Source organism: Trachinotus anak, unplaced genomic scaffold (assembly GCF_046630095.1).
Source record: "Trachinotus anak isolate AG129_WGS33_773 ecotype Australia unplaced genomic scaffold, CSIRO_AGI_Tana_v1 ptg000040l, whole genome shotgun sequence".
Lineage (NCBI taxonomy): Eukaryota > Metazoa > Chordata > Actinopteri > Carangiformes > Carangidae > Trachinotus > Trachinotus anak.
In genome coordinates, this window is record NW_027273891.1 from 238,854 (window position 1) to 265,000 (window position 26,147).

The window sequence follows — 26,147 nt, forward strand, 5'->3', positions numbered from 1 at the left end:
TGGTTCACACTTGAGCCGATCAGCTGGTAGTGTGACAGACTGTGTGACTCTGCTCCAGCCTCAGCTGCTGCAGGACGTTTGATCTGCTTCATTCACAAAAAACAAAAAATGTTGGTGAAAAATACAGAAAACGAAGCTTCGAGTTTGGTTCAATCCAAAATCAAGATAAATGATTTCAGTCTATTTTCTATGTTGTTCTGCTGATGCTTGATATTATTTAATATTTCTACTTCAGACGATCAATGATAAATTCATCTGCCTCTTGCCCTGATTCATTTCACTGCAGTTCAGACAAAATCTGAATCTGATCAGAAAAGCTACGTGTTGATCTGTTTCTAATGATCACGAATGTCACAACAACACGAACCCAGACTTCACCTTTATGTTAAACCTCGTCCGTGTTCAAACACACAGAACTTTATTCGAAATTCTAACAAAGATGCCTGAAAATAATGCTCAAAACGTCAGCAGGAAAAATTGGAATTTTACAAAACTGGACGCGATCATTTTCCTTCTCTTCCTCAGTTGTTCTGTTCTGTGTCCGTCTGACGAGACGCTCGGCTGCTCCTCCGGCAGGTCGGCGTTTTGGGGGGTTAGTGGGACGAAAGAGAGAGAGGAGGGGTCTGACCTCCGATTCAAGAGGCGGAACAAAATGGCGGCTGCAGCTGTGTTACTGTTTTTTTCCGTGAACAAAACCATCCGCCATTTTCTCCTCCAGCAGCAGAGAGACAGACGAGAGAGAGACAGAGACAGAGACAGGAAGAGAGAGAGACAGAAAGACAGAGAGAGAGACAGAGAGAGAGAGACAGACAGAGAGAGACAGAGAGAGAGAGAGACAGAGAGAGAGAGACAGAGACACAGAGAGACAGAGAGAGAGAGAGACAGAGAGACAGAGAGAGAGAGAGACACAGAGAGGGACATGATGAGTCCTTATCATGATGATGATGATGATGATAGTGATGGTCTGGACACATCAGATCAGGTTCACTGTGAGTTCGACCTTTGACCCCAGTGGTCCGGTTGTGTATCGCCTGGTTTGTTTCAAACTGACTTGTGCACGTTCAGGCTCCACCCTCTTTGAAGGCTGCAGCCAATCACAGTGAGCCCTTAAGGACTGAACCTGCCTCACAGAGAAGTGACGGTGCGTTCAGGTGCTTCAGGCTGTTCACTGTATAGTAAGCGAAGCAGTGAAATGAGGGTCTGACTGCAGCAGGTAAGACTGTACAAAACTACAAAATAAAAATAAAATTAATTAATTAATAATAAAAATAAAAATATCACATGTGGCAGGAGATATCGTAAACAGTCACACAGTGAGTCCTGGCTCTGGTCTCTTCTCAGGCCTTCTAACCCTCACCCCCCTCCCAGACTAAAGTATTGTTGTGTATTTTGTAAATATCTGGTTGTACATATTATGATTATCTATTATTTGTCTTTTTTTAATTTTTGATTCTGACATTTACAGTTTTCTTCTTGCTCTGTCCACTTTGCTGTAAATGTCCTCAGGATCCTTCAGAGCCACTGTCTCTGGTTTAGTGTCTGTTGTGTGTGATCTCTGTCTTCATATTGTTCTTGTGAACCTCGGGTTCCTGAGCTGATCTGATAAACACATTCATTCAGGATCTAAAACACAGGGACCATCTTAAAGCTGTTACCATGATAAATGATGTTGTGTTGTATATTCACAAACATTAAAGTTCCACACAGTCTACAGGTTTTTAAAGCTCCACACAGTCTAAAGGTGGATGTCCATGTGTTTGTGATTATAAAGCAGGTCTAGGTTCTATATTAATACTGTGAAAGTATCAAAGCCTCAGTCCACAGAGAAATGCACACAGCCTGTATTCAGACACTGAGCCTTAAAACCAGCCGTCAGGACTTCTGGAACTTTGTGATGTCACAACAAAGCAGTCACCACCCTCAGTGTCTTTCCTGATAGGAAGCTCAGAGGTGCTGTACCTCTCTGACCCTCAATGTGCACCTTTATTTAAAACAGCGTCACCGTCACACTAACATTTCTACAAGACACTGCTGGTGCTAGTGCACGCACACGTGCACACACACACGCACACATACACACACTCTGCAGCAGTGACTCTCCGAGACCTGGTCCCTGTAGACGCAGACTCAGTCTGACAAGGATTCATTCAGGATGAACTCATGTTTTCCGCTGTTTGTCCGACTCACACGTTGGTTTTTATTAAATCCATCAGGAGCTCGCGACTCTGGTCTCTGACTGAACCATAATGAAGTTCACATTTTTGGGGTTTTGTGTTTTGGCGCTGCAGCCACAGAGGAGCGCTTCATTTCCTCATCATTTCATTTAGTGAAACTGAGTCAGATATGTTGTATCTGACCTGCACACAGCAGCAGGTCTGAGATCAGTCTGAGCCGAAAACAAAGAGCTTCAGTCCTCAGAGACGCAGCAGAGAAATCTTCCCACATCAGCACAAAGTCTGTTTTCACGGAGGCTACGGCAACACAACAGGGACAAAACTACCTCACAACTGAACCAGGATCAGTTTTCATCACAGAGACTTTGCTTCATCATTTGCTGATGATGATGATTTTATGATGTACTGCAACCAATTCATACTAATTGATTAATCAGTTATTTTTTCTTAAATTATTCATTGTTTCTTTATAAAGAAACATATCAGTTTCCACGGAGACGTCTTCAAATGTCTTGTTCTGTCCCAAGAGATCTGCAACACTGGTACATGAGTGACAGGTGATTGACAGGTGATTGACAAGTGATTGACATGATGATACATTTTCTCTGATATATTTGCTTTGAATGAAAATACAACCACAGTAATGTGGGGCCCCGGCCCTGTACTGGGTTCCACCAGTTCCACCAGTAGCCTACCACACAAAGCCTCAACAGCCAATCAGAGCTCAGAAAAGACTGAAACACCTGAAGGTAAAACCACTGAGGTTGTGCAAGATGAAAAGCTTCACCTGTCACAAGTGACCCCATCATCATCATCATCATCATCATCATCATCATCACCACAGGTACTGTACAGGTGTCTCCTCTGTGGAGGTGTTTACACCTGAACATTTTACACAATCTGTCATGTGGTTCATCCTCACAACTGTACAACATTAGTGTTTTGTTGCTCTGTGTTGCGTTGCTCTGTGTTGTGTTGCTCTGTGAGAGGACAGAACAGTGAGCTGTTAACCCTCTGCTGCCAGGCACAGAGCTGATGCTGAGGAGTCAGTCACAGTTGAGGTCACAGCTGATCCAGGGTCGGTTCTCATTTTACCAGATGTGGTGATTTGTGTATAAACAGCTGTGTTGTAGTGTGTGTATGTTGAAATGTGTGTATGTGTGTGTGTGTTGAATCCTGAATCCTGAGTCTGAATCCTGAATCCTGAGTCTGAATCCTGAATCCTGAGTCCTGAATCTGAGTCTGAATCTGAATCATGAGTCTGAGTCCTGAATAATGAATCCTGAATCCTGAATCCTGAGTCCTGAATCCTGAATCCTGAATCCTGAATCCTGAGTCCTGAATCCTGAATCCTGAATCCTGAATCCTGAGTCCTGAATCCTGAGTCCTGAGTCCTGAATCCTGAGTCTGAGTCTGAGCTGCTCCATGGTTTAGTGGAAGGACAGAAATCTGATCGTCAGTTGTGTCTGAGCTCAGATTTGCTGATTTCTCTGTTTCATCTGAATCTGTGTTTCAGATTGAACTAATGATTATTTTCTTTATTGATGAACTGCTGATATTTTGTCTGACGTTTTGTCCAAACAGATTCAGAAAACCGATAAAGTGAAATTAGGGAATCCAGATTTCTGACTTCAGTAATTAATCAATGATCAATTATTTTTCTGCCTCATTTAACAGTTGATGTTTCAGCTCTAATGACACTGAAGACGGACGCTTGATGTTTGATGCAGGTCTTATGAAGTTAATCATTGTGATCACAGCTCCTCTGATTTGTTTCTGCCTTAAGCTCCTTTTTAATTTTCATAAATTTAATTGAAATATTAAATCGCATATTTTCTCTTTTATTTAGTCGTTTTGTTCAGTGTTGGTGTTACTGAGGGGCCCAGAGGGGCCGGGCCCCTGCACTTACTCAAGTCTACCTTCTTTGACTGTAACAACAGATATTTTTAAACCATTTAAAGAAGAAATCTCCTGCAGCCTGTGAGGACACAGCAGAATACTGGGTCCCACATAAAGACCATGTGGCCCCTGGTTAAACTAAGTGGCTCCTTTACATCGTTTCCTGTTTGTATCTAAATCAAAGTCTGTTCCACCTTGAGGATTTTGTCTGAACCTGTCGCTGTTGAGTCCTTCAAGGAGACTCAGAGCAACAGAGCAGATCCGGAACAGGCTCCAGGTCCAACTTTACTAATTAGGTCAAAGGTTAATAGTGTGTGTGTGTCTGTGTGCGTGTTTTCTCCGACCAGAGCACAGTGTTCCTGATGTTCTCTATTCATTATTAAAGCCTCCTCCACAGAGGAAATGACAGTTTACGGGTCTGATCCAGTTTCTTTAGAGGGTCATCTCCAGGCTCTGGGACCGGGTCTTACCTGGGGTTGGAGCTGTTCCAGTAGACCGCGTAGCGGTCGGAGAAGATGCGGTCGTCGGTGACGGCGGAGCAGAGTCGGAGCAGCAGGCCCAGCAGCAGCAGCAGCAGCAGCGGCAGCGGCAGCGGCGGCGGCGGCGGCAGCGGTGGCCGCCCGGAGCGCTCCATGTGCGGCGGCGCGGCGCGCTGCGTCCCGACGAACATCCGCGTCTCTTCTCTTCAGCTCTGAGCGTGTGGCGACCCGCAGAGACCAGAACCAGAACCGAAACACATCAAATAGTCTGAGGCTCCGGGTTCTCCGCAGAACACACAAATGTTGGTTTACTCAGTTTGGATGCACGCAGCGGACTGATAACTAATATCTACAGATATCCCGGCAGGCAGGGGGATACTTATCCGCTTCTTCATGTGCGAGGACGGAAATTCTTCACGGCCACGGTTTATCCTGAAAAACCGGTAAATTGATCCAGATCCACGTCCAGGAGGAAAAACTGTCCCAAAGTTTCATCTTCACTCAGTCAGAAGCAGCTGAGCAGCAGATCGGGGGCCGCGGCGGGACCGTGGATCAGTCCGTGCATGTGCGTCCTGCTGGAAACTCAGCTCCCCTCAATCCAACATTTACGCGCAGAGCAGCAGTCCGGACCAGTCTCCCGGAGCTCTCACTCAGGATTTATGTCCTCTTTGTGTGTCTTATGTAACTGCTCCACACTCTGAGTCTGCTGCTCGGAGAAACTCTGAGGTTTCACCGAGCAGGAGCTCAGAGCTCCGCGCTGCTCTCGGTGTGTGAGGAGCCGCTCTGGTTCGACACCGCGCCGTTAATCCGCATCAGGAGCGGGTCTGCGGGTCTCTGTCCCCACTTTCCCCGGTCTCCCTCTCTCTGAACCCACACTCGAACTTTCCGCGGTTCGCGCTCTTCGCTCTGCTGCTGCAAACCGAACCGAGGCGAGCGGACTGGTCCGAAAACACACGAACAAAGAAGAAAGAAAAGCCGAGTGAAAGTTTTGCTGCAGCTGCAGGAGGAGCGTTTGGTGTGGTGACCGGCTCAGCTCCTCTGTGCTGCCGCCGGTGCGTCCTGCTGGGCGGAGCTTCTGATTCACGGTGTCCTCCCTCTCCTCTGCTCTCCCTCGAATCAGGATCAGTACTACCCCACACGGCCAAAAGTATGTGGACAGCTGCACATACGTGACAGTGTAACCTGTGCCTGTGGCTCCATGTTGATTAAGGTGCTGCTCTCAGAGACTCAGACCTGGTTTCAGTCGGTCCACCAGATGCAGGATCCGCTCCCGGTCCAGCGCTGAGGAGGTCCGGCTCCTCAGACACAGTAAACAGGGAACCGTGAACACGACCGGGACCCTGATGGAGAAGCAGTTTAATCCATCCTCCATCCAGTGCTCACACCTGTCAGTGTCACGCCTCAGCATGTAAAGGAGTCAGGTGCTGGTCCACACACCTGGTGGTGTTCAGGTGGAGGGAAACAGGAAGTTGTTCATCTTCAAAGCAAAAGATTTGTGTAAAGCTTTGTTTTGTGTGTTGTTGTGATCACAGTGAGACTGTGTCAACAGTTCATCAGCTCTGATTAATAGATGGTGTAAGTCTGTCACCTGAACAGGTAAGAACACTTCATTTGTCCACAGACAAGGACACAACTCAACATATATGGAGAATAAAGTTTCCAGTGTGTGTGTGTGTGTGTGTGTGTGTGGGACTTGTGACTGGGAGTGAAACTTGTTCTCAGCTCCAGGAGCTTTGATGAGTCTTCAGTTCAGGTTTTTTAACGACGCTGTTGTTGTTCCAGAGCTGCCAACATAAATACACATTTACACACAAACAGACTCACAACTCTCCACACGTTTGTAGATAACGTTTCCACAATAAAGGAGTTTCCTGTGCGAGACGTGATGAAGCTGTTGGCCGTCATTTGAATCGCAGCTTTTATCTGAGAACATTTCTGATATTTGTGCAGAAACGAGTGAACCTGTTACTCTGATGCTCGGAGGCTGTGAGGACTCTCCTCCTCTCATCCAGTGATTCAGCATCATAAATATTTCAGAGTGTCAGCTTTGGAGGGGGGGGGGGGGGGGGGGGGGTCAGATGAATCTTTAATTCTTGCTTTTAAAATGGGCCCACAGATTAATGGAGCTGCACTATTAAACTTTCAGAGGGTCCCATGAATAAATGCAGAGACCGCCGGCCGTTCGACAATCACTGAACATGTACAGAGAGAGAGAGAGAGAGTCACTGGTTATTGCACACCAGGAAAACCACATTACATCAGTGTGTTCTAATTAAACCTGGAGCAGGTAACATCACTCTGCAGGGGCAAGGTTCTCCATTGCTCCACGGGTTCTAAATGGAACCATTAGTCCTAAGAGAACTCTCTGACTGGTTCAGAACCCAGTGTGGCTTTTTTTATTCTTTAAAACAACCTGAAGAATCAGAACCTGATGGCACAACAACCAACTGCAACACCTGGGATTGTTCCTGTGCTGGTCCAGGGTCAGGTGGGGTCAGGTAGGTTAAGGTGGATGCACTTGGGTCAGGTGAGTGCAGGTGGTTTTAGGCGGTTCAGGTAAGTTCAAGTGGGTCAGGTGTTGGAATTCACACTGACAGCAACACCTTTACACATTGTGTGGCTACTAATTGTCAGGAGGTGTCTGCTGGTTTTTAGTTGTTGTCCACTGGTTTCTGAATGAACCACAACAGTGGGTCCAGCCCTTTAAAGACAGAGTGAGTGATGCAGTTACACAGTTGCTCAGTTTCCTTCTTCAGCCACTGACCACACACGGTCCAGACATGTACTGAGTTTTGACCTGGTCTTGTTTAGTTGTTTGTTCCTGGTCCCTGGTTAATGTTAGTTGTTGGCAGCAGTTGGTCTCAGTGACTGCACCTGTACTAAACACCAGTGAATATATCATTTATACAGGCCGCTGTGGCCTTCAGAATAAAAACCTCCTGGGTAGATTGTCTGTAAATGTCTGTGGTGACAGTTAAACTGCTGATAGGAACCATCAGTCATTTACACCTGTTAAAGTGCATTGAACAGTGTCTGTGATGACATCATGCAGTCACCTGTAGTAGGCCTACCTGTCAATGAATGATCAGCTGATCAGCTGTAGATTGTAAACCTCACAGGATGTTTTAATATCAGATTAAATACACGTGTATTTTATTAAATAAATTCTATTTTATAATAAACTATAATATTTTTAATTAAATGTAAATGAAACATGTTGTATTTGAGTCCTCCATGTTCCTGTTGATGAACTCTGACCCCTGCTGGTCGTCAGCAGCATCACACACACAAACATCTGTATGTGTCTGCAGGGTGTGTTTGTCCTGCACGCCATGTGGTCAGTGAACGTCTCCTGTTAATCGCACCACTGCAGCTCTGACACATGGGACACATCTTCATCATCTTCATCATTATCATCATCGTCTTCATCCTCACTTCATAATAATTGTCACTGATGTTTCTACTGCAGTTTCTACTAACAGTCAGTCATCCTGTGATACTGTTTCTACTGCTTCCATCAGTCCAGCTGATGCTACTACTGAAACTGTTCATACTATTGTGACTGATACTTCTGCTGCAAATACTAGTGGTACTACTATAACTGTTACCTGTCCTGTTGTCACAGAGTCGTCTCCACAGGAGGAGTCAGGACTCATCATGTGGAAGCTGCTTCAGCTTCATCTCGGTTAATTGGTTCTTGAGTTAATTAAGTTAATCACAGATGCATAATTTGAGTTTGTCAAATGGAAAGCTCTGATTGGTCAGTGAAACCATGATGTTCATGTCACATGTATAAAGATGGAAACACATCATCAGGACATTTAAAATCAATAAAAATTAAATATTGATAATTAAATTATTAACTAATAAATAAATGTCACTATGGTGTTTGACAGTGAGGCTCCATCTTTGTTTTTAAGGACTAGACAGACAGACTGATAGTAAGGAGGCAACCTTTTACCTCAGTGAGTCCAAACTACACAAACTTCATTTCCACAAGCTGAGACCTGATCATATGAGTCAGTGCAAGATCACTGGTTCAAATACAGATCACGTGGTGGAGAACCTGTTCCAGTCTTTGTGTCTGTGGTTCCACAGAGAACCTCAGAGGAACCCTGCTGTGTTGAAGTTGTGTTTTGTGTTTGTCCTTGATGAAGGAGAGCGAGCGTCTCTGCAGGGGTCCGACCCCGAATCAGACACACAGACAGACAATTTAATGGACTGTCTGCTGATTCGTCCTCCACCAGCCTTTAATTGACCTGCTGACTGTGTGTGTGTGTGAGTGTGTGTTAAACTCAGGAGATGTTTCCTACAAATCTACATGTGACCAATTAGTGTCATTTCAGACAGAATTAAAGGGTTAATTATCACCCAGAGAACAGCGCTGCTTCTGACAGTGGCCGATTATTCACGTCTCGTCACACCTGGACTGAATTACCTGCCGGCTCCTGCAGGACGGCCTCCAATCACAAAAACACCAGGACGGAGTAGCCCGGGGGGGGTCGCTGATAGCCGAGCATCAGGAGGCGTTGCTGCTGGTGGTGGTGGTGATGGAGGCCAGTGAACTGAACGTCTGCATAATCTGCCTTTTAGGCAGAAGCACTGAAGCTGTCAGGCTGATGGAGCTGTCAGGCAGACGGCCATTAGCCGCACGCTGTGACTCTCTTCTTCCTCTACTTTCTGCCTAAACACTGTTTCCCTCTTCTTCTCCCCCTCAAACATGTCAAACACGCGTGACTGCTCATCCAGCAGCACACGAGACAAATGTGGCGTCTGGGTGCGGCAGCGGGATTAGCTGTCTGACAGCCGAGTTGTGTTTGTTTGCAGCGGTCACTGCGGGGAGCAGCCAAGTGGAGGAGGGGGAGGAGGAGGAAATGTGGAGGAAGAGATTGGTTCAGAGGTAGTTAGCGGCCGGCTGATATGTTTGGGTGCAGGATGGAAGGCGGGGAGAATTAGCATTTAAAGTACTTGCCCACCAGGCATTAGCACACCTTGGTGAGCTCAGCCAATATGTTCCCCGCTGCCCCTGAAAACTCCTGAAGTCACTGCACAGAGAGTCAGGCCTTCACTGAGGAAACATCAGGTCCACGGAGACAAAGACTCTGCTCCTGCTCATCATCAAACAGGTGTAGGTAGAGGATGTACACGCATGCGTCCACTTGCACTGTGATGCTGTTGTTTGCTTTTAAGGTTGTGTAACCACGCAGACACACAGTCAGCTGAGTGGTGTTTCCATGGTGATGGCAAGTTGTGATTAGTGGTGTAAGTTGACCTGTGTTTTTATTCTGGACTCAACTGAAGAAGATTCACGAGTCCGAATCTAAAGGAAGCTGCAACATTGAGTCTGATCCAGATTCACAAACACCTCAACCAGACCTGCAATCCCCTTTGACCCCCACGACCTGAGAGTCCTGTCACCTCCCAGGTGGAGACCTGCCCCTCATGTGACATCAGTGACATCATCCCAGAAAAACTCCTTAGATCTGAGACAAAAACCTTCAACACAAACTTGACGGGTCCTTGATCTGAGACAGTTCCTGACCACATCATGTGATTACAAGATGACCTCACCAATCGCCATGGAGACAAGTCTGAGGCAGGAGAGCCAGATCCAATCAGACCAGAGAGTTCTCATTCTCATACACCTGCTCTGAGATCAGCTGTGCAGTTTTACACCATCATGTGACCATGATATTAGTCTGGGACAAAACCTGTCCTGTAGTTTGAGCAGCAGAGCAACTGCCAGTCCTGTCTCAGTCTAACAGTCTAAGTCTGACAGTCTCAGCCTCAGTCTCAGCCTCAGTCTCAGCCTCAGTCTCAGTCTCAGCCTCAGTCTCAGTCTCAGTCTCAGCCACAGTCTCAGTCTCAGTCTCAGTCTCAGTCTCAGTCACAGTCTCAGCCACAGTCTCAGTCTTAGTCTGACAGTCTCAGCCTCAGCCTCAGTCTCAGTCTCAGTCTCAGTCTCAGCCTCAGCCTCAGTCTCAGTCTCAGTCTCAGTCTCAGTCTCAGTCTCAGTCACAGTCTCAGCCACAGTCTCAGTCTTAGTCTGACAGTCTCAGTCTCAGCCACAGTCTCAGTCTCAGCCACAGTCTCAGTCTCAGTCTCAGTCTCAGTCTGACAGTCTGATAGTCACAGTCACAGTCTCGTCTCAGTCTCAGCCACAGTCTCAGTCTCAGTCACAGTCTCAGTCACAGTCTCAGCCACAGTCTCAGTCTTAGTCTGACAGTCTCAGTCTCAGCCACAGTCTCAGTCTTAGTCTGACAGTCTCAGTCTCAGCCACAGTCTCAGTCTCAGTCTCAGTCTGACAGTCTGATAGTCACAGTCACAGTCTCGTCTCAGTCTCAGTCTCAGTCTCAGTCTCAGTCTCAGTCACAGTCTCGTCTCAGTCTCAGCCACAGTCTCAGTCTCAGTCTCAGTCTCAGTCTCAGTCTGACAGTCTGATAGTCACAGTCACAGTCTCGTCTCAGTCTCAGCCACAGTCTCAGTCTCAGTCACAGTCTCAGTCTCAGTCTCAGTCACAGTCTCAGTCTCAGCCACAGTCTCAGTCTTAGTCTGACAGTCTCAGTCTCAGCCACAGTCTCAGTCTCAGTCTCAGTCTCAGTCTGACAGTCTGATAGTCACAGTCACAGTCTCAGTCTCAGTCTCAGTCTCAGTCTCAGTCTCAGTCTCAGTCTGACAGTCTGATAGTCACAGTCACAGTCTCGTCTCAGTCTCAGCCACAGTCTCAGTCTCAGTCACAGTCTCAGTCACAGTCTCAGCCACAGTCTCAGTCTTAGTCTGACAGTCTCAGTCTCAGCCACAGTCTCAGTCTTAGTCTGACAGTCTCAGTCTCAGCCACAGTCTCAGTCTCAGTCTCAGTCTGACAGTCTGATAGTCACAGTCACAGTCTCGTCTCAGTCTCAGTCTCAGTCTCAGTCTCAGTCTCAGTCACAGTCTCGTCTCAGTCTCAGCCACAGTCTCAGTCTCAGTCTCAGTCTCAGTCTCAGTCTGACAGTCTGATAGTCACAGTCACAGTCTCGTCTCAGTCTCAGCCACAGTCTCAGTCTCAGTCACAGTCTCAGTCTCAGTCTCAGTCACAGTCTCAGTCTCAGCCACAGTCTCAGTCTTAGTCTGACAGTCTCAGTCTCAGCCACAGTCTCAGTCTCAGTCTCAGTCTCAGTCTGACAGTCTGATAGTCACAGTCACAGTCTCAGTCTCAGTCTCAGTCTCAGTCTCAGTCTCAGTCACAGTCTCGTCTCAGTCTCAGCCACAGTCTCAGTCTCAGTCTCAGTCTCAGTCTCAGTCTCAGTCACAGTCTCGTCTCAGTCTCAGCCACAGTCTCAGTCTCAGTCTCAGTCTCAGTCTCAGTCTCAGCCACAGTCTCAGTCTTAGTCTCAGTCTCAGTCTCAGTCTCAGTCTCAGTCTCAGCCACAGTCTCAGTCTCAGCCACAGTCTCAGTCTTAGTCTGACAGTCTCAGTCTCAGCCACAGTCTCGTCTCAGTCTCAGTCTCAGTCACAGTCACAGTCTCAGTCAGTCTTAGTCTGACAGTCACAGTCACAGTCTTAGTCTCAGTCTCAGTCACAGTCACAGTCAGTCTCAGTCTTCGTCTGACTGTCTCAGTCACAGTCTCAGTCTCAGTTTGACAGTCTGACAGTCTTAGTCTTAGTCTCAGTCACAGTCAAGGACAGTCTCAGTCTGACAGTCACAGTCTCAGTCTGACAGTCTTAGTCTTAGTCTTAATCTCAGTCTCAGTCTCAGTCAGTCACAGTCAGTCACACAGTGTGGTCAGGTATGTGCAGGTGTGATCAGGTGACGTTTCAGGTCTGACGGAGACCTGGTGCTGCACTGAACAGTTCTCTGTTGGTGTTTCTGTCTCTGAACACATCTGTGTGTCTGTGTGTGCAGGGGTGTGTGTGTGTGTGTGTGTGTGTGTGTGGGGGGGGGGGGGGGGGGGGTTTGGAGGATTATGCTAAAACTTCCCTCCTCTCTGCTCAGATTCAAGGATTTGTGTCAGACCAAGCTGGCGTGCCAGCACTTTTTCTCCCACTATCCTTCTTTGTTCGGCGGTGTGTCACCGGTCCAACATGGGGGGTTTAAGAAGACATGGATATGAACTTCCTCCAGTCTGTAAAGCCTCAGATCCTGTGTCTTGTCTTTTCCACAGGACTGAATGTGAAAGTGAACGCTTCACTTCTCTTCTTATCTTCGCTCCCTCCTCCTCAGAATAAGAATCAGAGCTTTGATCCCGGACAGAGTTCCTGTCCTTCTCTGTCCCACTGTCTCTGGACTCTCAGGTCTTTACATCAGAGTCTCTGCTGGTTCATCAAGTTCGGGACTGTTCAGACTTTGAACGCCTCACAGAGTGAAATTTAACACCTGTTCCTCCCAAAGGGAAACAGGTGTTAAACAATGTGATCTACATCATTATTACATCACATCTAGCTGCTCATAACAATGATTCCTCTAAGATCCTGATGCAACATGTTGTTTATCTAAATCTATTCAAGAGTCAGTGTATGTGTAGAATTGTGCATTATGCTAAGCTAAACTAAGCTCTCAGTTCTTTTTCTATTACTGTTGTAAAGTGTCCAGCTATGAGATGCTGAGACAGAGTCTGAAGAACATGGAGTCAGTGACGGAGCAGGTGAGGTGGAACTGACCCACCTGTGATGCTGGTTAAATGCAGGTTAAATAAACGTGACCTGTGCCAGATGAACCAATGATCAGTGGTTCTCTTTAGAGCTGCAGTGATTGGTTGATCAGTTCATCAGGTGGTGATCACAGACGAATTGTTTCAATCAAAAAAAATATCTGAAAATATTTCACACAAATTAAAAACAGTTTAATAGATTTGGAGACTTTTAGAGGAAACTGAATTCAACACCTGCAGACGCCCTGAGATTAAAACGATTTAAAGAACGAGGAGATTTCTCGCCTCATGGTTGTTTCTTCCATCAACTAATCAAGTTACACAGTCCCTAGAGTCCCGCCCTCTTTCCCCCAGTGTTGAATAAAGACCAGAGGTGTCTCTGCAGAACATTGTGATGTCACAGTGAAGTTGACCTTTAACCCTGTTTATAAAATGTCATCACTTCATTGGAGTTGAACCGTTACCTGAGAACAGTCAAACTGCAGCTGCAGAAGAAAATGGAGCAGGAACATGATGAGGTGAATCACCTGACCTCACTGACTGAACGAACTCATCAGTAAACCGCAGACTGATTGACAGCTGTCAGTGCAGACACGTGGTCTCTGCTGTTGTAGTCCAGCCTCCTCCAGGTTGACGTGTTGTTCACTCTGAAGCTTTTCTGCTCAGCTCAGGTGTAGAGTGGTTATCTGATTGACCGCAGCGCCAACCAGTCTGTCCGTGCTCGTCTGACCTCTGACCTCTGTCATCTGCACAGAGCTGCTGCTCACTGATGCTTCTGATCAGCAGCTTCACAAACACTTAGACCAACAGTCAGTCTCCTCGTTAACTGAGGCTCCTCCCAAGGATCTGTTGCCGCCACATGATTGGCTGACTGGATCACTGCATGCATCGGCAGGTGTGCGGGTGTTCCTACAGTGCTAAGTGAATGAGTCACATTACCTTGGTTTCCGTGGTCTCCTGCTGCCATCTAGTGCCCAATGTCTGAGCATGCTCAAACATTGTGGTTCAGGTTCTGGACCGGTCCACCTGCAGGTCTAGGTTCCAGGTTTCCAGCAGACTGTTAATTTAAAATGATCATCACAGACTCTATTAAAGGTTTCACTTCAACTTTATTCAGTTATTCACCAGAGTTCACCAGCAGCTGAAACCTGGTCCACATCCTGAAAAGACCAGACCTTGGTCACATTAGTGAGTCACTAAAAACACAAAGCAGGAAAAACGTTTTTACATCATGTAACATAAAACCCACACCATGACCTCTTTACCCAGCAGCCCCCAGGACACAGAGGAAGTCCAGGACAAACAACTGAAACATCCGGCTGCTTCAGGGACGAACTGGGAGTTTAAACCACCACCACCCAGACCAGAACAGTCAGAGACCAGCTGGTGAGGAAAGGGGGACATACAAAACCAGGTCTTCCCTCAGGAGCTGGCGGAGAACAAACACAGAGAGGGAACCCTGCAACAGTGTGAAGAACAGGAACACATTCTGAGGAGAACCTATTGGTTCCTACTGGAGACAGAGACAGAGGGGTCAGATGGCACTTTGTGGTTTAGGATCCACGGGGACCTCAGACCACAACAGTCAGTCCAGTTTCAGCAGCGATTCGTTTTATATGTCAGTTATTTACAGTTTTAGTCAGAGGACAGACCAGGAGAGTCCAAGACCACATCCAGACCCACTTCAGTCCTGCTGCCCCTCGATGATGTAGTGGAGCCGGTCTGTCAGGGGTCGACTCACCTGCTGCCTCAAGGTCACATGATCAGAGTTTTAATGTTTGGTCCTGATGTTGAGCTGAGAGGTTAAAGGTCAGTGGATGATGCAGACCGTCTGACCTCAGACCAGCTCCTTCAGGTGGACACTAGTCCTGGATCACACGCAGGTTCAGGTGGAAGCCTGTGACCCAGGTGGGATCCCAGCACCCCCCTTGGAGGTTTTAGGTCTCACTGGTGTTGATGAGCTGTGATCAGATGCTCATTACTGATATAGGTTTGATTGAATGACCAGACTAAGACAGTACATCATCTGTTAGATCATCACAGGGGCCATTTAGTAGCTGATCTGGAGCTTTTGACTCGATCAGGTGATCTGATGTGAACCTGGTTCAGGGGGGTCGGGATGTCTTCTAATGTACTGTACTGCAATGAGTCATGGATTCAGACTGGATGTGGTCTGGGTGAGACCTACAGATCTCTCAGGTCCAGAACAGATACCAGACTGCTGTGACCCCTGAAGACCAGGTTTCACACTGACCTCACTGCAGAGGAGATCCAGATTCAACAGGGGGGACCAATAGTTGAACCAAACTAACTACCTCTAACCTCCACTCTGCAGGTGACTGGTTGTCATGGAAACAACACGATTGATAGGCTGACCCCTCCCCCATCGCCTCGCTCAAAGGCAACAAGGAAACGACAGTGAGTGAACATGAAGGCAGCGAAGGCGGCGGGGGGAGAAGTGAAGGTGTGTTAGTGTGTCTCCGTCCTTCCCGGGGCTGATGGGAAATGTTTCTGTTCATTTGAGGTCCAGCACCATGCTGGCCGGGTTCTCCAGGTACTCCCTCCACAGGTTGGAGAAGCGACACATGGTGGCTCCATCAATGATGCGGTGATCCGCCGACCAGCTGACCTTCATGACGTGAGCCGGGACCACCTGACCGCCAGAGCCGAACCGAGGAAGAACCTGAACACAGACAGGGCAAAGAGGTCGGACTGGGCTGATGAAGACCATGATGATGAAAGCTCCAGCACAGACAGTAAGTGGACACACACACACAAACAAACAAACACACACACAAACACAAACACAAACACAAACACAAACTCAGACTGATGATCCTGGAAAATCCTGGAACCCACCTGGATTTTTCCCAGAGCTCCGATGGCGACCTCCGGAGGGAGAATCACTGGTTTGGCGTACGTCCCCCCGATCTGGTTTAAACCACAGACAGAGAACAGGTTCAGGTTAGACCAGGTCTGCAGCACGTCATACTTCAGTCCTGTTGTGTAGTTGTGTATGTAGTTGTGTAGCCGGACTCACTGATCCGATGTTGGACAGGGTGAAGGTTCCTCCGGTCAGTTCGCCGGTTCCCAGCTGACCCACTGAGCCCAGCATCTGCAGACGGTTCAGCTCCTGCGCGATCTCAAACACGCTGAGCAGCTGTACGTTCTTCACGTTGGGAACCAGCAGACCCTGACTCGTGTCCATCGCCAGCCCAATGTTATGAGACGCCTGAGGCACAGAGAACACCACCGTCATCACCATAGCAACCACCACAACCACCACCAGCAGCTCAGCATCCAGGAGCCACAGAGCAGACTCATGTGGACTCAGTCTGCAGCAGCTTCTCTGAAGGTAGTGAAGGACAGTGAAGTTCTCCACAACAACCATCAACCTGAACTGTAGTCTGACTCAGACCTGGTTCAGTTAGTGTCCTGGTCTGGTTTCCAAACCGTCCTGTGGTCAGTATCTTTAGTCTCAGAGGACATGAAAACACAGACATCTTCTAAAACCTGCTGCTGGTCTCACAGCTCTGACTGTGTTTGGTTAAGTTAGACTCTTTCTTTGAACTGGGACCTGAACTGGATTATTATTTGAGGCCAAAGACAGATGCAATGAATTGATTCAGAGACAGGAAACAGATCCATGTCACTGAATGAGCTGGGGTTGGTTCAGACCACCAGTGCAGGACTTCTGTCTTTACCTTGTAGGTGATGTTCTGGCAGCCTTCATCCACCGAGGCGTTCAGGATCGGGAAGTGGAGCAGGCCCAGAGAAGCAGCCTGAGCCGATAAGAGCACAGCATTAACGTTTAACCAATCAGCACTGGCGTTGTTACTACCTCCACCCTCGACCCTACCTTGATGAAGAAGGGCATGTAGCTCAGTTTGACCCCTCGACCTTCGGCCACAGGTCTGAGTTCCGCTCTCAGAGCCACCAGGCGGCTGAGGTCCACCTCGTCACAGTAACCAAAGTGAGGGATCTTCAGCGCCGCCGTCATCGTCTTCACCATCGCTTTATGGAAACCTGAGGACAAAGAACAACCAGTGTCAGTGCTGTGTTCACTGACCCCTCAGACCTGCTGGTCTTTCTGGTCTTTCAGCTGGATCAGTACTGGTCTTCTTCCTCTTGACTCTTCATCACTGAGGATTCACATGTTGATGCTGCTGCGTTTACCTGCAGTCACCAGATGACTCAGGTCTGTGACATCACACCTGGAGGAGCTGCACACACTTTAAAACAACATGAGAGCAGAGAGGAGACGCTGCCATCTTTGACTCACTTCCTCTTTGTCTAATGAACAAACGACTGTGATAAGTAAAGAAGTAATCATTTCATTATTGATTAACTGATTGTTTGAACCTGATCAATAAATCAACTTCACCTCTTAACGCTGCTTATGAAATGAATTCTGACCTTTGAGGGGCTCCGTCACGTCCTTTCCAGTGAAGACAGGTCTGGGTGTGGAGGGGGGGGGTTTGACGGCTGCCGCAGTGCTCACAGGCCTGGCAGCAGCAGCAGCCGGAGCTGGAGTCTGGATCTCCTGGAATGGGGTCGGAGGTAAGATGGCTCCAGTCTGCTTCGCCAAGAAGTTCAGGATGTCCTCCTTCAGGATCCGTCCATCTTTCCCCGTCCCCACCACCTCACTGAGCTTTATCTGAGGACACACCAGTCAGACCAGTAACAAACTGGGAGTAGTTGCAATTTAGCACACCGGACAGATTGGAGACAGGCTGAGGACACAGTGGGGAAAGTGTGAGGACAGAGTGAGGACAGTGTGGAGACAGACTGAGGGCAGAGTGGGGAAAGACTGAGGACAGAGTGAGGACAGAGTGAGGACAGACTGGGGACAGACTGGGGACAGACTGAGGTGAGTGTGAGAACAGACTAGAGACAGACTGAGGACACAGTGGGGAGAGTGTGGGGACAGACTGAAGACAGAATGGGGACAGAGTGGGGAAAGTGTGGGGACAGGGTGAGGACAGACTGGGGAAAGTGTGGGGACAGACTGAGGACAGAGTGAGGACAGACTGGAGACAGACAGAGGACACAGTGGGGAAAGTCTCTAATGCTTGCCTACAAAGTTGTCTCTGGTACTGCACCTACCTACTTGAACGCCCGCACGACCGCTGCACTCCTCTAACGAACGACGCCTGGCTCTGCCACCCATCCGTCCAAGGCAATCCAAACTCTTCTCTAACGTTGTCCCCCGTTGGTGGAACGCACTACCACTTCCTACCAGAGCAGGGGCGTCCCTCTCTACCTTTAAAAGACTCCTGAAGACCCAGCTCTTCAGAGAGCACCTTCTCTCCTAGCACTACATGACAAATCTACACTTAAAGAATCGTCACTAGCACTTATTGCTGTGCTAACACTTCTTATCGCACTTAACCTTGATTGTTCCCCTTTCTGTCAGTCGCTTTGGATAAAAGCGTCTGCTAAATGACTAAATGTAAATGTAAAGTGTGAGGACAGAGTGAGGACAGCATGAGGACAGACTGAGGACAGAGTGGGGAAAGTGTGGGGACAGAGTGAGGACAGTGTGTGGACAGACTGGAGACAGACTGGGGACAGACTGGGGACAGACTCACGTTGTTCTCCATGGCGAGGCGTCTCACGGCAGGCGTGGCCTGGGTCTTGTGACCTTTGATCTCCTGGTGGGTGTGTTCTTCCCGAGCCATAGCCGGCGTCTCCACCACGTCCTCCTCCTGGATCACCTCTGAACAACAACCAGCAGTTTCAGTCTGGATCAGACCAGAACCACAGGACACAAAGTAAACCTGGTACCAGGCTAAAACCAGGCGATGATGTCGTCTCACCTGAACCGGACTCTGTTTCGATGTCGACCAGCGGTTTGCCCACTAAGGCGGTGGCGTCCACGTCATAGTAGAGTTTTTTGATGACGCCGTCGTAGCGGCTGGTGATGGTGACGGACGCCTTGTCGCTCTGAACCTCACAGATGCTGTCGAACTGAGAGACCTTGTCGCCCTCCTTCACGTACCTGCCAGACAACAACACCTGACTCATGCAAACCAGGACCTGGTCTGGTCATCATACTAGTTTCTGTAAATTCAAGAGGTTCAGTGGTCTCAGGTAACTTTTATGGTCTTATGTAGTTCTACTGGTCTCTGGGAGTATTTATGGGTATTTATGTGGTCTCGTGGTCTCAGTATATATGTGGTCTTGTGGTCTCGTGGTCTTAGTATTTATGTGGTCTCTGTGGTCTCTGTATTTATGTGGTCTCATGGTCTCAGTATTTATGTGGTCTTGTGGTCTCGTGGTCTTAGTATTTATGTGGTCTTGTGGTCTCGTGGTCTTAGTATTTATGTGGTCTTGTGGTCTCGTGGTCTTAGTATTTATGTGGTCTCTGTGGTCTCGTGGTCTTAGTATTTATGTGGTCTTGTGGTCTCGTGGTCTTAGTATTTATGTGGTCTCGTGGTCTCGGTGTTCTCAGTATTTATGTGGTCTCATGATCTCGTGGTCTCGGTGGTCTCAGTATTTATGTGGTCTTGTGGTCTCAGTGGTCTCAGTATTTATGTGGTCTCGTGGTCTCAGTATTTATGTGGTCTTGTGGTCTCAGTGGTCTCATGGTCTCAGTAGTCTCGTGGTCTCGGTATTTATGTGGTCTCGTGGTCTTGGTGGTCTCAGTATTTATGTGGTCTTGTGATCTCGGTGGTCTCATGGTCTCAGTATTTATGTGGTCTCGGTGGTCTCGTGGTCTCGGTGGTCTTGGTATTTATGTGGTCTTGGTGGTCTCGTGGTCTCAGTATTTATGTGGTCTCGTGGTCTCAGTATTTATGTGGTCTTGTGATCTCTGTGGTCTCGTGGTCTCAGTATTTATGTGGTCTCGGTGGTCTCGTGGTCTCAGTATTTATGTGGTCTCGTGGTCTCGGTGGTCTCGTGGTCTCAGTATTTATGTGGTCTCGTGGTCTCAGTGGTCTCGTGGTCTCGGTATTTATGTGGTCTCGTGGTCTCAGTATTTCTGTGGTCTCGTGGTCTTGGTGGTCTCGTGGTCTCAGTATTTATGTGGTCTTGTGATCTCAGTGGTCTCGTGGTCTCAGTATTTATGTGGTCTCGGTGGTCTCGTGGTCTCAGTATTTATGTGGTCTCGTGGTCTCGGTGGTCTCGTGGTCTCAGTATTTATGTGGTCTCGTGGTCTCAGTGGTCTCGTGGTCTCGGTATTTATGTGGTCTCGTGGTCTCAGTGGTCTCGTGGTCTCAGTATTTCTGTGGTCTCGTGGTCTTGGTGGTCTCGTGGTCTCAGTATTTATGTGGTCTTGTGATCTCGGTGGTCTCGTGGTCTCAGTATTTATGTGGTCTCGGTGGTCTCGTGGTCTCGGTGGTCTCAGTATTTGTGTGGTCTTGGTGGTCTCGTGGTCTCAGTATTTATGTGGTCTCATGATCTCGTGGTCTCAGTATTTATGTGGTCTCGTGGTCTCGGTGGTCTCAGTATTTGTGTGGTCTTGGTGGTCTCGTGGTCTCAGTATTTATGTGGTCTCGTGGTCTCGGTGGTCTCGTGGTCTCATGGTCTTAGTATTTATGTGGTCTCTGTGGTCTCGTGGTCTTAGTATTTATGTGGTCTCATGATCTCGTGGTCTCAGTATTTATGTGGTCTCGTGGTCTCGGTGGTCTCGTGGTCTCATGGTCTTAGTATTTATGTGGTCTCGTGGTCTCAGTATTTATGTGGTCTCGTGGTCTCGGTGTTCTCAGTATTTATGTGGTCTCATGATCTCGTGGTCTCAGTATTTATGTGGTCTCGTGGTCTCGGTGTTCTCAGTATTTATGTGGTCTTGTGGTCTCAGTGGTCTCGTGGTCTCAGTATTTATGTGGTCTCGTGGTCTCAGTGGTCTTGGTGGTCTCAGTATTTATGTGGTCTCGTGGTCTCAGTATTTATGTGGTCTTGTGATCTCAGTGGTCTCGTGGTCTCAGTATTTATGTGGTCTCGGTGGTCTCGTGGTCTCAGTATTTATGTGGTCTCGTGGTCTCAGTATTTATGTGGTCTCGTGATCTCGGTGGTCTCGTGGTCTCAGTATTTATGTGGTCTCGTGGTCTCGGTGGTCTCGTGGTCTCAGTATTTATGTGGTCTCGGTGGTCTCGTGGTCTCAGTATTTATGTGGTCTCGTGGTCTCGGTGGTCTCGTGGTCTCAGTATTTATGTGGTCTCGGTGGTCTCGTGGTCTCGGTGGTCTCGGTATTTATGTGGTCTTGTGATCTCGGTGGTCTCGTGGTCTCAGTATTTATGTGGTCTCGGTGGTCTCGTGGTCTCAGTATTTATGTGGTCTCAGTATTTATGTGGTCTTGTGATCTCGGTGGTCTCGTGGTCTCAGTATTTATGTGGTCTCGTGGTCTCGGTGGTCTCGTGGTCTCAGTATTTATGTGGTCTCGTGGTCTCGGTGGTCTCGTGGTCTCAGTATTTATGTGGTCTCGGTGGTCTCGTGGTCTCGGTGGTCTCGGTATTTATGTGGTCTTGTGATCTCGGTGGTCTCGTGGTCTCAGTATTTATGTGGTCTCGGTGGTCTCGTGGTCTCAGTATTTATGTGGTCTCGTGGTCTCAGTATTTATGTGGTCTTGTGATCTCGGTGGTCTCGTGGTCTCAGTATTTATGTGGTCTCGTGGTCTCGGTGGTCTCGTGGTCTCAGTATTTATGTGGTCTCGTGGTCTCGGTGGTCTCGTGGTCTCAGTATTTATGTGGTCTCGGTGGTCTCGTGGTCTCGGTGGTCTCGGTATTTATGTGGTCTTGTGATCTCGGTGGTCTCGTGGTCTCAGTATTTATGTGGTCTCGGTGGTCTCGTGGTCTCAGTATTTATGTGGTCTCGTGGTCTCAGTATTTATGTGGTCTTGTGATCTCGGTGGTCTCGTGGTCTCAGTATTTATGTGGTCTCGTGGTCTCGGTGGTCTCGTGGTCTCAGTATTTATGTGGTCTCGGTGGTCTCGTGGTCTCAGTATTTATGTGGTCTCGTGGTCTCGGTGGTCTCGGTATTTATGTGGTCTCGGTACATACCACTCCTTCACTGTCACTTCCATGATCCCCTCTCCGATGTCGGACAGTTTGAACTGGACGATGGGTCCTCGACTCACTGCAGGAAAGAACACACCAGTGACATCATCACCACTTCCTGTGATCCTGCAGGTTGAGGCGGATGGACTCTGGCACCGGTGCACACAGAGTCCTCCTCAGACCTTTATTTTATCTGCCAGCTTCTTCCTGAACTGTGAAATAAAACCTGCTGGTCTGGATTGTCTGCACTCTGACAATCTGCTGAGTCATCACAGAAACTGCACCGACTCCATCCCCACAGACCAGGAAATATCTCTCTGCTTCCTGAATTCCTGAAAACCTGAATCTGGACCCACCAGATCTGAGCTCAGGTAATTCAGACACATTAAAGCCTAAAAAGCTGATACCGAGGTTTGGGTTTTAAGATCTCCAGGTTTCAGGACTCGGGTCCTTGCTGGTCTGGACTCACCGACAGCAGAGTGCAGCGTCCTCCTGCTGAACATCTGGAGGTTTCTGTCACATGTGAAGGTGAGCGGCTGCAGAGTCCGCTCAGATCTGAAGGTCTGCACCCGAAAACATTGGCGGCGGTACTGCTGACTCAGCTGACAGGAAGAGACCACACCACACTGATAAACATCACCTGTACAGGTAACAATAGACAGGTGCAGACCACAGACACTGACTTCATCACCTCCTCCTGTCAGTTCTGACCGTTTTTGTTTTTGTTTTTTTTTTTATAAAAGGTGAAATTGTGACAATAAACAGAAGCAAACAGACACCGAGGTGAACTCCAGGTGCTGCCGCCCAACAGGTGGACACCTGAACAAGGCAGAATGATGTCAGCCAGCACCTGGTGAATCCATAATGACGATAATAACGTCACAGTTACAGTGACAATGAGCCACACAGCTCCAACCTGCAGAGATACACACAGACAACAGGACCCAGACAACAGGACACAGACACAGACAACAGGACACAGACACAGACAAAACGACACAGACAAAACGACACAGACAACAGGCCACAGACACAGACAACAGGACACAGACACAGACAAAACGACACAGACAAAACGACACAGACAACAGGCCACAGACACAGACAACACTGACAAGGAGACACCAAGTGAGTCAGAGTCTTCACTGTCAGTTCAGTATTTGTTCACACCGACTGTTCTGGGTCTGGATCTGGGTCTGGATCTGGGTCTGGGTCTAAACTACACAGACAGACTCTCCAGCAGATGTTTTGTTATTTGACTGAAGAAGAAGAGATTTACCTGTTCATGTTGTCCAGGTGTGTCATTGTGATAGAGCGCTCTACTAAGTTCATCTGGACACAGACCAGTTTCACAGGAAACTGTTTTAAATTCAGAAGCTACATGTGAACGCAGAGTTGGATCTGGAGCCGGATCTGAAACAGGATCTACTAAATCTCACTCAGCCTATTAACCGTTAGCTCTCTGACCCAGTCGCTGGTTCACCTGCAGAATGCTAAGTAAAGCTAACCGATGCTAACTGATAACCGGTGTGTTAGCACGTAGCTTCAGTTTGTTTTTAATTCAACTGGTTAGCATTAGCATCAGATTTAGCACGGCAGCAGCAGCTAACAGGTTAATCTCAGAACCTGACAGGGTGACGGAGAGATGACGTGACTTTGTCATTAGCTCGACGTTAGCATCAGACCCATTCACACACTTAAACATCTAAACTTTTAAACATTTAGCCGGGTTATTTCCTCACCAGCCGTCGGAGCGCACTAAACGAGCCTCTGGTCACCGCCGCCATCTTTCCTCTCCGCTTCACGTCACAGCCGCACGCCCCTCCGAGCAGCCAATCAGCGAAGAGTCTTCTTCGACTTCGTCTCAGGCGGACATGACGTAACACTGCCATCTGGTGGTCCGTATAGGAACAACACGAGGTTTACACTGCACAGATTTTATTTTATTGCAGTTTTTTCACTTTTTTGTGAACCTGAAATAATGAAACGCCACTGAAAAGATATTTGTGATTTTCCTTTCAAGTTAAAAATGACTGACTCTTAAAATCCTGTGACTTTAGGTGGTCTGCTCCATACATTTTATAGAAAAAATAACTTTGGCTTCACGAATGAGTGATTTGACCAAATTAAATACATTTATCATCAGCTAATTTTATATCATCAAACCAATAACTGAAATGTTATAAGGAGTGTAACAGGAGTGCTGAGAATGGGAGTAGTTAGAAGGATGGGGAACTGCTCCACAAAAGAAGTGTGTGTGTTTGAGGATAAGCCCTTCAGTAGTGCATCCAGAGGTGACTCCATGGATGCTTGTGTGGCTTGATGCTTGATTTGGCACTTGTTACAGGTTAAAAGAGAAGAAAAAGATAAAATTTACTTGGTTAGAACATTCAACTATCATGTAATGAAAGAATATGGTGAGTTCACACAGATTTACACAGATGGGACGAAGAAACCTGAGACAGGAATGACAGGGTGTGGGGGGGCGGGCTGTACCAGCTAAAGATATTGGAATAAAATTAGATATAAATTATAAATAAATAAATTAGATTGTTAGTCTATTGTCTGATCTACAGTCCAGAGCAGAGGGTGACGATAATGCAGCAATAAGCTGGATGCCAACCTACGGAAAAGAACTGCATCTTATTTTGAAGGCTGTCGGAAGTGGCCTTAGCGGACACTGAGAAGTTTCAACCGAAGAAGAAGAACAAGAAGCCGAAGCAGAAGCAGAAGAAGAAGAAGAAGAAGAGAGCGGTTCGGTGCTATCATCACGTTTCTGTGGAAAAGTGAAAATTTCGTGTTGTGAGTGAAGATGGACGCGGTGGCGGCGGCGGCGAAGGAGATCGACGGTAGCGTGATGGAGGGAGTGAGTACCCGCACTTTATTTACCGGAGAAATGTTCCGCGCTGCTAACGCGCTAACACAAAGCTAACGGCGGCGGGTAGCAGCCGGGGAGCTGCCGGTGCTGAACTCACTGATGTCTGTTCTGTTTCCCGGGGTCGGTTCTCTGCAGGGCGGACAGATCCTGAGAGTCTCCGCTGCGCTCAGCTGCATCACTGGTTCCGCCATCAAAATCACCAAAATCCGAGCCGGCAGGAGCACACCGGGGCTCAGGTGAGGCGGCAGCTTCGCGGCTAACAGGCTAATGTTAGCCTATTCATTAAAGTTGAATCGTCGGCTAACTTAGTTAGCAGATGTCTAAAGAGAACAATAAACGTTCCTGTTACTCGAGTTATTTTGTCTTTTATTCCGCTCTAATTTCAGTCTAGTTTCTTCGTCAATCAAACGCCTCCCGCTTCACTCTGCTGATGGGAAACCAGCTCCCACTGAGAAACGAGATGCGAACCAGACTCCATTCGAAATTCATGTATAATTTTTAAGCGTCTGACTTGTCAACCAACACTTATAACTTCTGACACCTCCCCAGACACATTCAGACACTCATTAGGAGCTGCTTTTTAATTCGGCATTCACCATCTTAACACAGCGGCTTGTACATTTATGAAACTTTAATAGAAACTTCAAATTCTTTCTCCGATTCTCTGCCGCAGTCTTTCTTCCAGAAAGGTCTGTCACCGGCGTCATCAAGCAGCTGGGAATCAGTTAAAAAAATTAGATTATATCGATTAAATATTGCTGCTGGGTGTATCATAAATGAGCAGTTTTTACGAATAGACTCATAGTATCCAAATACACCTTTAATCTTACTTTGTCTAATACGTTACCTTTCCTCAAAGTGTAAAGATTCCAAATTTGCGGAACGTCTGAATGGATTTCTTAGGCTTTTTCTTTTTAAGGCTTTCAGATTCCCTCTTAAGGGACAATAGAGATACTCTGAACTTCGAATAACTAGTGTAAAAGGTTAAATGATCCAAATAAGAAGTAGGTTATGCTTCAGTGCATTTTAATAAGAATAAAGTAAACATTAACATATTGCATCTCCAACAGGGTATCTGTAGGTCTTAAGAA

General features: G+C 47.6%; 3 protein-coding genes across 4 annotated transcripts in view; 1 reads left to right on the forward strand and 2 right to left on the reverse strand.

Moving 5' to 3' along the window:
* Window positions 1-5,484, reverse strand: part of LOC139615058 (ephrin-A2) — a 55,578-nt gene extending 50,094 nt beyond the window's left edge. Inside the window, exon 1 of the mRNA XM_071472871.1 lies at window positions 4,544-5,484. Within this exon, the coding sequence (XP_071328972.1) occupies window positions 4,544-4,743 (200 nt within the window). The 5' untranslated portion in view covers window positions 4,744-5,484. The remainder of the gene's footprint in view (window positions 1-4,543) is intronic.
* An 8,787-nt stretch (window positions 5,485-14,271) lies between these two features.
* On the reverse strand, window positions 14,272-24,064 carry dbt (dihydrolipoamide branched chain transacylase E2). Of its 2 annotated transcripts, none has more exons than XM_071472824.1 (11): window positions 23,921-24,064; window positions 22,648-22,780; window positions 22,182-22,257; window positions 19,002-19,183; window positions 18,774-18,901; window positions 17,599-17,839; window positions 17,042-17,208; window positions 16,887-16,964; window positions 16,223-16,414; window positions 16,042-16,113; window positions 14,272-15,865 (listed from the first exon to the last, which is right to left on the reverse strand). In XM_071472824.1, the coding sequence occupies exons 1-11, from the start codon at window positions 23,963-23,965 to the stop codon at window positions 15,698-15,700; spliced, it is 1,482 nt and encodes a 493-aa protein (XP_071328925.1). In that variant the 5' UTR covers window positions 23,966-24,064; the 3' UTR covers window positions 14,272-15,697. The 2 variants fall into 2 exon arrangements, with proteins under 2 accessions (XP_071328925.1, XP_071328926.1); XM_071472825.1 differs by having other exon boundaries at window positions 23,458-23,976.
* Window positions 24,065-24,857: 793 nt separating this feature from the next.
* Window positions 24,858-26,147, forward strand: part of rtca (RNA 3'-terminal phosphate cyclase) — a 6,079-nt gene continuing 4,789 nt past the window's right edge. Inside the window, exons 1-2 of the mRNA XM_071472827.1 lie at window positions 24,858-25,044; window positions 25,192-25,292. Of these exons, the coding sequence (XP_071328928.1) occupies window positions 24,991-25,044; window positions 25,192-25,292 (155 nt within the window). The 5' untranslated portion in view covers window positions 24,858-24,990. The remainder of the gene's footprint in view (window positions 25,045-25,191; window positions 25,293-26,147) is intronic.

Coding starts and splice junctions, on each gene's coding strand:
- dbt (XM_071472824.1), bottom strand. CDS start 23,965: ATGGCGGCGGTGACCAGAGGCTCGTTTAGTGCGCTCCGACGGCTG. Junction 22,781..23,920: donor TTAGTGCGCTCCGACGGCTG/GTGAGGAAATAA, acceptor TCTTCCTGTCAG/CTGAGTCAGCAGTACCGCCG. Junction 17,209..17,598: donor CGTGACGGAGCCCCTCAAAG/GTCAGAATTCAT, acceptor CTTTGTCCTCAG/GTTTCCATAAAGCGATGGTG.